Source organism: Giraffa tippelskirchi, chromosome 12 (genome assembly GCF_054371585.1).
Source record: "Giraffa tippelskirchi isolate mGirTip1 chromosome 12, T2T-mGirTip1v1.2.pri, whole genome shotgun sequence".
In the NCBI taxonomy this organism is placed as follows: domain Eukaryota; kingdom Metazoa; phylum Chordata; class Mammalia; order Artiodactyla; family Giraffidae; genus Giraffa; species Giraffa tippelskirchi.
Genome location: NC_137286.1, coordinates 6,001,141 through 6,012,162, shown reverse-complemented (window position 1 = coordinate 6,012,162; position 11,022 = coordinate 6,001,141). Strand labels below are relative to the sequence as shown.

General features: G+C 50.7%; 1 protein-coding gene across 4 annotated transcripts in view; it reads right to left on the bottom strand.

Moving 5' to 3' along the window:
• Positions 1–4,270: 4,270 nt before the first annotated feature.
• BCL11B (BCL11 transcription factor B) overlaps positions 4,271–11,022 on the bottom strand; it is a 99,185-nt gene continuing 92,433 nt past the window's right edge. For all 4 annotated transcript variants that reach the window (XM_081547216.1, XM_081547218.1, XM_081547217.1 and 1 more), the window contains one exon: positions 4,271–8,532. In XM_081547216.1, the coding sequence (XP_081403342.1) occupies positions 6,461–8,532 (2,072 nt within the window). In that variant the 3' untranslated portion in view covers positions 4,271–6,460. The remainder of the gene's footprint in view (positions 8,533–11,022) is intronic.

Genomic DNA, 11,022 nt, shown 5'->3' with positions numbered 1-11,022 from the left:
CAAGCTCCAGGAGATGGTGAAGGACAGGGAAGCCTGGCATGCGGCGGTCCATGGGGACACAAAGAGCCCAACACAATTGAGTGACTGGACAAATACACAAACAGAACAGCCTAGAAAGCAGGGCAGGGCTTCTCCTGAATGGTTACCCACTCCATTTTTGGTGCTGGACTTTAAATCCAGCACCTGTATCTTTAAACCTGTATCTGTCCAGGGCTTAGATATGCTGGGAGAATGGTGACTTTCTGGAGACAGGACACAGAGGCACACACAGGCACACACAGAGGCACCCTCACTCCTGCTATCACCTCTGTGGGCAGAACCCACACAGCAACTTCATAAACATAGCTCGGTGTTTTCATTCTTTGCAAAGTCTCCTTGCGAAGATTCTCAGGCTGCCTACCTGGTTTGCGGATGGTGCCCAGTGAGTTTGCAGAGAAGTGACTTGAGTTGAACGTTTTCTGTGTCTCAAAGAGAAGGAAACATAAGAAGAGTGGTCAAGGGGGACTTCCCTGACAGTCTAGTATTTAAGACTTCATGCTTTCACTGCAGGGGGCATGGGTTCAATCCCTGGTCAGGCAACTAGCATCCCACAAGCCTTGGGACGTGACCAGAAAGAAAGAAAAAGAGTAGTCGAAAACTCAGTGGGTCTTTGACCCCTTTTCACTCAGGGCTGAGCTCTGCCTCTCACTCGCAGAAGGAAAGCAGTGGTTTACCAAGTGGCTGAAACCCAATGGGAAGCTGTCATCTTCCCCTTCCATCTTGCTGACTGCTCCAAGCCCAGCACTGGGAAAAGCCCAGTGAAAGGCTATTTCCTTCCGAAAGACCATGCCTCCTCCTCTGGATTGGTGATATTATCCCCAAGGAAAGCATGCTCCCATCTATTAACCTCTCACACAGGGGACGGGAAGAAGGTGGTGCTCCTGTGTGATTCCATTCAAACTCATGGACAGGTGGAGATGCTCTCTGCTCAAACAGCCTCCCTTCACGATGGGGACCCAAGGGTACCAGACCAAGGACACAGAGCAGCCAGACCTCTCTCCCACTCATTTCTGACCCCTCAAGGCCTCACCCAGTGGCTCTCCCTGGGAATTCAGGGAATGTTAGCTGAATTAAACTAGACCCGAGTCTTGTCATTCCCAGACAAGGGCTTTTACTTCTAAACCACTTGGTCTCAAACTTGGCTGTTTGCGAGGCACTTGGGACATTTTCAAAAATACCGATGTCTAGATCTCACCTCCAAAGAGTCTGATAGAAATTGGTCTGGGGTGGGGCCTGGACACAGGGATTTTGAAAAACTCTCATGTGATTCCAGTGTGCAACCAGGAGTGAGAACCACTATTCCACATCACAGTGCTTCACAAGGGTAAAGAGAAAGCACTGCTGGTCTCTCACGCCATTATTTCCTGTCCTCTCAGATACAAGAGTAACGGGTTTGAGTCAGGAGAAAAATGGAGAAAGACCTTTCATTCACCCTTGGAAATAAGCTGTCCATCCCCTACCCTTGAAAGACACAGAAAAGGACAAGGTTTGGAGATCAAGTTAAATGTCCAATTTATTTTTATAACTTGAAACCAGAACAAACTTGGTTTTGAACAAGCGTACAAATGAAATGGCAGACACATGCTGAACTGAACATTGTGACATTAAGGGGAAAAAAAGAGGCCCAAAATCTTGTACAGAGAATAAAAGGAACAATAAATATTTTACTAAGCCATATTGAAATGACCTCCTGTCATCTCAACATTTTATCCATAATAAAAAAAAAAAAAGTGCCCGTTTCTTAAACAGAGCACAAATACCAAGCAATAATAAATAGTTCCAAACTTGTAGTAAAAGACAGAACCTCCAAGTAAACAACAAAAGCTCATACAATAAGTAATAGAAAAGGTAATAAAAATATTTCGCCTTGCCAGTACAAATGCAAACAACTTAACTCAATGTAACTTTGCTTCGGAGAGCTGATACAAGGAGCACCAAAATTCATGGGTTTGCCTGTGTTCCACAAAAATCCTTGACCGTCACTTAGGACCAGAACGAACAGCTGACTTCCCTACTTTTCACATTTTTGCTTAGAGGAAGTCAGCCTCCTCCTCCTCCCCCATGAAAGACCCTCAAATGGCAAGTGGCAGGTTCCAATTGGGGGCAACTTTGAACCGAGTTGTGGCAGTGTGGAAACCGGCCTGGGGTCGGCTGGGTCCCCCCGGGGCCCGGGGCCTCTCTCACTGGGTCATCTGCTTCAGTGTTGGCTTTTTAAACACAAAAAAAGAGAAGCAAAATGCTCATTTCTCTGCAGTCGACAGAGACACAATCTTTGTGCTTTAGGATGGCTTGATTCTGGCAGCGTGGTGACTTTGCGGAAGCTGGTGAGAGCTGGCTAGCTTTTGTAACTACAGGAGGATCGCCTTGGAGGCTGCTCAAGGACTACCCCAGGGCTTCCGGAGAAAAGGGCAGCCCGTGGGTCTTCGGATCAAACAGGTAGGAAACAAACACCTCAGCTTGATCTTCCACCTCCTCCCCCCTTCTTTTTACTTTGCAAAGGTAAGTGGCAAGGAGGAAAAGCGTATTAAACAGAAAAGCGCCCAGAAGAGAGACTTCTGCATTTGGTAAAGAAATTGCCCGAAAGGATGCTTGCTTATACTTTCATAACCTGAAATATAAGGGTTTCTTAGAGTTCCTGAAATAAAAAATGGCTTCCTGATATAGGTATTTTTTTAAAACGTATTATTCCCTCATCCAAAAACCCACCACTTTATTATCTTAAAGCTACTTGGCTTTACAAAAAAAAAAAAAAAAGAGTGGGGCTGGGGGGACAGAGAGGGAGAAATAAATGAAACAAAAATGAACACATCAAGGACTGACAGAGGTGGGAAGATGGAGAGGAAACACAGGGGACGGAAAGAGAAAGAACTATGGAAAGGCACCGAATTCGTCCCAGGCCCCAGGCATTTGGAAACTGATGGAATGTAGGTTCCGCAGAGAAAGCAGCGGAGCAGGTAAGAAAGACAGCAGGCCACCACTCTCCACGGAATAAAAGGTCCTGGTTGTGATGGGGACTCCTTCCTGAAATTCAATTTGCGCTGGTCCCAGCCGCAGACCACGTCACCTGCGCCTGGCCGATACGCCAGCTCCCTTTATTACATGTTGTTGATTTGTGTTGCTTGCTTGTTTACGTTCTCTCAAAGACTAGAGAAAGCTCGGTTTGCATTTCTTTCTGCTCTGAAGGGCGGGAGAGGTGGTGCTGGTGGTGGAGCCAAGGCGTGCGCTCTCTCCCCCGCGTCTGACATCTTTACGGATGCCTCGTAGAGGGGGGAGGGCTCTGTGAAATGGCACCGACATCCGACAAAAAAACTGATTTCTCCACTCAACGCGAATAAAGAATTTCCCATCCGGTCTGCTGTGGCCACACCAGGGAGCCTTGATGCAAGGTTCAGGGCATTCAGACTGAAGCCCCATTTCAAACAGTCCTTGGTAGAGGCCAATTCTGACAAAAATATATACAACTAAACTGATTTGTGAACCAAAGCATTGAGCTACTTCCTTTTGTTTATTTTCCTCGAAGGTTGTCAAACAACCCTTTTTTTTTTCCTCCTGTACAATAGGACTTAACATACAAATTTTTTTTTTTTGCAATATTTTATCCTGCCAAATTAAAAAAATATATTATGGCAGCCTGCTTGTTTTTGTTTTTTTTTTCTTTTTATTTCCAAATTCACTAACAAAAAGGTACATTAAATCCCTTTAAAAGGACAAGCTTACAGTTAAAAAATTACAAGCTCCAGTAAAAATACAGCAAGTGCCTACATCATATGAACCAACCAATATATCCATTCCAGAGGGAGGTGGGAGGAGAGAATTAAGCACAGATCAGAAGTGTGGGGGGTTTTTTTCTGCAAAGCAATAACAATATTAAGCACTTTTTTTCTACATACTTTTTCTACATGGTGTAGCAATCCCCTTTTAATCCCCAAATACAAGTTTCTATACATTTTTTTGAAATAAAAATTCAACACCCAAGGCAGAAAAAAATTTACTAAAACTCCGACTTTACAGTTACTGTGACAAGAACAAATTATTATAGACCCACCATTTAAATTTTACTGCAACATTTTCAAGGAAAAGAAAAGGGTTTTTTTTTTTTCTTGTTTTGTCAAATGCCCAGGCATTCTCGATTATTACAAATACTGGTCCACTTTTACAGTAATCAAGAAATTTTCATATATATAATATATACTAAAACCCCGTCACCAAAAGAAAACAATATACACGCAGCCACTGTGGCATTTTTTTTTAATAACCTATTAAGCAAACTTTGAAAAAAACGATCGCTCCAACACACATACACACAATTGTTTTTTTTACCCTTGTATGTATCCAATACTGTAAACGTATTTTTAAGACAGAGTGCACTAAATTTAACTTTAGAAAAAAATTAGCCGTTGTTCCTGAATTGTTTGTTTTTTCATTCAACGATATCAACTTGTACCTTGTGTCACTTGAGTTTTAATTCAGCAGGAAGTCACCTCCACTCCACATCTAAGCAGCGTTGTCCCACAGGCAAAAGGGGCTGAGGTTAATTCAGCTAATGGATATCCAGGGTTGTGCTGGGTTTATTTCTTCATTTGATTGGGTCTTATGGCATTTTCACGTCTTCAACCAGGATTTTTGAAAATTTATTTAAAGTAAATGTGGCTTTGTTTCTAAAGAAATGTACTTTTCTCGTTTTACTTTTTTTTAAAAAGTCTTTTCATTGCAAAAGAAAAAAAAAGTTTTGCATTTGTCTCAAGAGACTCAAATAGGAAGATCAGTTTTCAAGGCACTCACATCAAATTGAATGGCAGTAGAAACACTGTCCAATAAATTATTATTTTATTTTGTTCTTTATAGTGCCAGTACTGTGAATGCCACGCTTAGCAATACTGACACTCAATCTCAGCCATCCCTTACAGTTTAACCCACCTCTGGGCCAAAAAGAAGAAGATGCGGCAATTTCTTGTTGAGAAGCCATTTAATTTAAATGCAAACAAAAGCTTTAAAGTGCGGGTCAACAGAATTCAAATGTCTAATCTGAACAGTCCAATGTTTAGTACCTTCCAACCTAATGGGATAGAAAAAAAAAAAAAAACTGGGAAGTAGCGCTGGAACTCTTCAGATGGACTCTTCCCGATTGGCTGTGAAAGGGAACTGAAATTGGCAAGATTCCCCCCATCCCATCCATATAATGTCATCAGTGTGCATTGCATGAGAGAATACTAACTTCCCTCAAGTCACCATCAGGACACTTGTCTGCTCGAGAAACGGTCTGTTGTCACTGGTAGCAACATATGACTTAGGATTTCTGTGGTGAGGGTGATAGAGAGAGAGAAACTGTCAAGCCAGAAGCCTGAAAGAACACAGCTGGTTTCTTTCCTTTCTGTGTTATTGCAGGCCACCATCATCTATCTACCCTGCAAAGTACCCTCAGCCTATTTTATTTAATCTAATCTATGGCAAATAGCCGAGATGGCATTTCAGGGCACACCGACATTCCAAGAAACGGGTGGGATCTGCTGGGAATGCACAATTTTAGAATGCTCTTGGGCCATTTCCTGGGGCAAAGTCCTCAAAAACTCCTGTTTCTCTGGCAGTGCTGAGTATTTGGGGGCGGGGGGTGGGGAGGGAGAGCCCACCATTCAAAGGTTTCCTTATGTATGGCAAGGCTGAAGTCAACACAGAAAAGGCCTCCCTTACTCAGGACATCATCAGTGCTACATCTCCATTCCAATTCTGAAACAAAGTGCTACAACTTTAAAGATTGTTATCCGCTGTACATCCACCCCCCTCCCCCCCTCCCAAAACGCATGCCACTTTTTATTTCAGGACAAAAAAAAAAAAAGAAGGAATAAAGAAGTAAACAACTTTAAAAGTCATTTAAGTGTTGGCTTCTTCACAAGAAATTACACATGCTTAGCTTAGATTTCAAAAAAAGCAGCGCCCTCCCCCCCGCCCCAAATTATAATTTAAAAGATAGCTTCCCCTCTACAGAGCTCAGGAGTCATCGCTCAGGCTACTACTGGGTTAAAGAAAAAAAAAAAAAAACCAACTAAAGAAGGGATGGATACCCAACAAAATCTCTTAAAGGAATTTCAACAGAAAGAATAACAATAAAAAGTACCTGCACATGCCAAAAAAAATTACAAAACCCAATAAATACAGAAATTATTGCACAGTTAAAAGGCTCCACAATTTTTTTTGTTTGTTTTTACTGCCTTAATCAACCCTCGGGTTTCCATAGGACTTCGCAGACACAGGTTAGGTTGGAGGGCCGCCTCCCCTGGGCCCCGGGGACCCGCGGGGGACGCCGAGCGGCGGTGACGCGGAGGCAAGTGTCAGGTCAGCATTCTCTCGCTTGGCGACGGGGCGACTGTACAGGTGCGCGGGGTGGGGCCCGGGCCCCCGCGCGCGCACACACGCGCACACGCGCTTAGCTCCTCTCCGCCTGCTCAATTTTGACGTCGTTAGTCAGCAAGTGCTCGCCGTGCCACTTTTTCATGTGTTTCTCCAGGGTGCTATAGACGCTGAAGGGCATTTGGCAGATGTCGCAGCGGTACACCTCCTTGCCGATCTGCCCGTGCGTCTTCATGTGGCGCGTGAGCTTGCTGCTCTGCGCACACGCGTAGTTGCACAGCTCGCACTTGTAAGGCCGCTCGCCGGTGTGGCTCCGTCGGTGCACCGTCAGGTTGCTGCAGTTCTTGAACACCTTGCCGCAGTACTCGCACGTGTCGCTGCGCCGGCCCTCCTTGGAGCTCGGCCGCCCGGGGCCCGGGCCGCCCAGGTGCGGCGTGCTACCCCCGCTGGCCGTGCCGCTGCGGCCCGACAGCCCGCCGTCCAGCAGGTCCCCGGGCGGCGTGGAGAAGCGCAGGCTGCCGTTCTCGGAAGAGTGCTCGGACGACGTGGCAAAGGGCGACTGGCGCGCGTCCGTGAAGCCCAGGAAGGGGTCCTTCATGAAGTGCCGCGACGCCGCGTAGCCCACCAGCCACTGCGAGTACACGTTCTCGGACGGGATGAGCGCGGCGGGCGGCAGCTCCAGGTCCTTCTCCACCTTGATGCGCTTGGCCGCGCTGTTGAGGCCGGGGCTGGGCAGCGGCGCCGGCTTGCGCGGGAAAAGGCCGGGGAAGGGCTCGGTGCCCGGCGCGAAGCCGCCACCGCGCCCGTTGACCGCACCCCCGGGGCCCGCGTCGCCGCAGCCCCCGGCGTCGTCGTCGTCGCCCGGGTCCCCGCCGCCCCCGCCGCCGCCGGCCGCGCGCTTCAGGAAGGCGCCGCGCTTCTGCTTGTCGGCCAGCAGGTCGCCGTAGGGTGGCAGCGCGCCCAGGCCCACGTTCTCCATGACCTTGCCCAGCACCAGCGCCTTCTCGTCGGCCAGCGCCTTGGCCGCGGCGCTGCCGCCCGCGCCCGGAACGCCGGCCACCCCGCCGCCACCACCGCCGCCGCCGTTCTCCCGGTTGCGGCTCAGCTCCGAGTCCATGCTGAAGCTCGACTCGGGCCGGCTCTCGTTCTCCAGCAGCAGCTCCTCCTCCTCCTCCTCCTCCTCTTCGTCCTCCTCCTCGGGCTCGTGGCCCAGCGACGGGTCGCTCTCGTGGTGGCGGAAGTCGCCGTCGGCCGCCTTGAGGCCCTCGCCGGTCAGCTCGCTGGTGCCGGGCTCCGGGGAGCTGGCGGCCGAGAGCCCGTCGTCGGAGCGGCCGGCCAGCGAGCCGGCCTTGTGCATATGCGTCTTCATGTGGCGCTTGAGCTTGCTCGCCTGCGAGCACGCGTGGTCGCACAGCTGGCACTTGTAGGGCTTCTCGCCCGTGTGGCTGCGCCGGTGCACGATGAGATTGCTCTGGAACTTGAAGGTCTTGCCGCAGAACTCGCACGACTTGCTCTTGGCCGGCGGCTGCGGCGGCGGCGTGCCGCCGGGGGGCATGGGCGGCAGCGGCGGCGTGCTCAGGAACGGGGACTTGGGGCTGGGCTGGAAGGGGTTCAGGAGCCGGTGCATAGGGTTGCCGCGGCCCGGGGACACGGGCGGCGGCGTGGAGCTGTTGCCCGCCAGCTCGCGGAGCCGCCGCGAGAAGTCCATGGCGGGCGAGTCGATGGCCATGGGGTTCAGGCGCATGACTCGGTCGAAGGCACTGGGGTGCTGGGCGACGAGCCCCATCTCCTCGGCGCTGAGGCGGTGCGGGTCCAGGTGGTGGCGCGGCGGCGGGCTGAAGAGCGGCGGCGTGCCGGGCAGGCGGCCCTCGCCGAAGCCCGGGTGGTCCCGCAGGATGGGGCCCGTCATGCGCAGCAGGTTGAAGGGGTTGCTGTCACCCAGGAAATTCATGAGCGGGGACTGGGCCACGGCCTCGGGCCCCAGCGGCGGCGGGATGGTGAGCCGCGGCGTGAGCGAGCTGCTGGCCGGCCCGGGCTCCAGGTAGATGCGGAAGCCGTGCGTGTTCTGCGCGTGCTGCAGCAGGAACCACGCGCTGTTGAAGGGCTGCTTGCATGTTGTGCAAATGTAGCTGGAAGGCTCATCTTTACCTGGGGAGACACACGGACAGAAAGAGGCAAGAGAGACGTGAGATGGGGCCAGGGGTGCGCGCGCCGCCGAGCAGGCCTAGGCCAGCGACCCCCTGGCAGACAGGCTAGAGAAGCCTCACGTGTGGCGGCCTTAGCAAGTTACTCCAATTGGTAGACCTCGCTCTGTGCCCTTATTAACATGGTGTCTTTAAACCCATCATCTCAGAAGCCAAAGGAGATGTTATTTGTGAGAATGCCTGATTCCAACAATGGGAAGTATACAAAGGCTGGGCTGCCTAAAAGATAGCGGGGCAAAGTTCAGCCATCATGTAGCCCCTGATAATCTTTTGGGGGTGGGGTGGGGAGTGGGGGGGGTACTGTCCTGTGCCTTGTAGAATGTCTGGAGGTATACCCACTGGAAGCCAGTCTCACTCCCTCCCCTCCCAGTCATGAGGATCAAAAATCTCTCCAGGCATTGCCAAACCTCCCTGGGGGACAAAACAACTCCCCCTCTCCCCACCCAGTCATGACTAGGCAATCTGCGATCCAAGGAAGTTCTAAGAAACACAAATCAAACTGAATCACCTCGCAAACATTTTAAGAGAACTGGCTGATAACCTCTGCGTCATTTGGAAGTTGAACTACAGGAAATCATAGGGTTTCATACACCAGTGTCTGTGCAGAAAGCACCGTCCAAGTTAAACAGGGATGTGCGTAGGAACAGGACTTCAGCATCATAAGAACATCACTAGGGCAGGCAGCTGCCCACCCCAGCCCCCCATCACTGCCCTCACAGCCTCATCATGTACACACATACCCCCCTAACCACAGTGTGGAATCTGGCCTTGAGACCCCTCAGGGCAGGGCACTGACATACATGAGGTATACATCCCTTGCCAGAAGGCTGAATGAAAGAGGGTCACCTCTGACAGGGTGATCAGGATGAACAGTAGCAAGTGTGAGTTTGTTACAAACTGGCTCTGGCATTGGGAGCCAGTGTTAGTGGACGCTGGTGGCAGGGAGCCAAAACGTCCCTCTCTTTGTCCGTCATTGGGGGCAGTCACAAAATGGGAGCCTGGACCTTCCAACCAGCAGCTATTTCGTGGCCGACGTCCTCAACCTGCGGGTGAAACTGGCTGCTTCTCCAGCCTGAAGCTCTCCTAACACTCCATGTGAAATGGGACAGGTGTGGGCAGGCCCTACCCTCCCATCAGACTCGCTCACTGGCCGGGGAAGGAAAAGGGAACATGACATCACAGCTGAGGTCTTAAAAAAAAAACCCTTTTTGTTTTTTCAGACTTCCTTGTACCTGGAAGATTTTAACACTGATAAAGTACAGAAGCTGCAAACTCTCCAGTGGAGCCAAAGGTGCCTGTTAGTTTCCAAACCCAGGATCAGGAAGGGGAGGGGGAGTACAGCCCCTCCTTGAAAGAGGAAGGACTTCTGAAATCCCATGCAGAGATAGAGTTTTTCTTTCTCTGATTCCCACCCGAGAAGTACGTTTCTTGGGGGCTTCACCCTTAGCAGTAAAAACTGTGTGGACTCTGAGAACAAATGCCCCAAGTTCCTTATGGGTTAGACTTGATGGCTTCAAAGGGGCCTGGACCCCCCTGAGCCATGTAGTGTGTAGGGGTCATCCAAGAGTCCGGGGTCAGCGTGGAGATTCTCCCCAGCGCAGAACCAACTGGGCCAGATCACCCACCGCTGGGAACCAAGACATGCCTTCCAAGCCTGGTGGTCCACGGTCATCACAGCACGCTCGTGTCCAATAGGACATGTGTCTCCATGTTTGGTAGTGAGGAGACCAGTGGGTGGGTGACGGGGGAATGGACAGAAAGGGAAAAAGGATTCCAAAGCTCAGCTTCCCCTAATTTTTAAACCCAGCTCCAGGAGAGCTTCTGAGGCCATTTTCTTTCTCTGGGGTGTCTGGGCAACTTCCTTCTCCCAGCATGACTGTGCTAATTCAGTTCCCCGTGCCAGAGCCCCTCAGGAGAATCTTCCCCCCAGAAACGGGCAGGGAGGCCTTCCCAAGGCCCTGGGCAGCCGTGTTCCTCGCTTTGGGAGCAGTAAGGCCACACCGACACCTCAGCCTTCCCTTCTCGCGTGCCTCCCTGCTATCACAACAAAAGGCCGATTCTTTTTTGGTGCATTTCATCGTTGCATGAACGCTGGGGGAGGCCAGGCCAGGACCACGTCCCTACTGGCACAGGACGATGCTACAGCCCAGAGAAGCACAGCCGTCTCCTGTCCTGGCTTATGAGGTGATATATGTGGGGAACGACAGAACGGTTCACCTCAGTCTCGTGGGAGAGCTGGCCAGATGCCATAGTGTTTAGTCCTCTTCAAATCCTTTTCTGGAACAAGGCAGAATAAATAAGTAATAAATAAGAAGATAAAGAAAACATCCCTCTCTGACACCAGGAGCTAGTAACACAAATGAAGTGCCACGTCCCACAAGGCCATAGATCTCCCGATTAAGGAGCACCGGAGTTCCCTGGTGGCTGGGTGGTA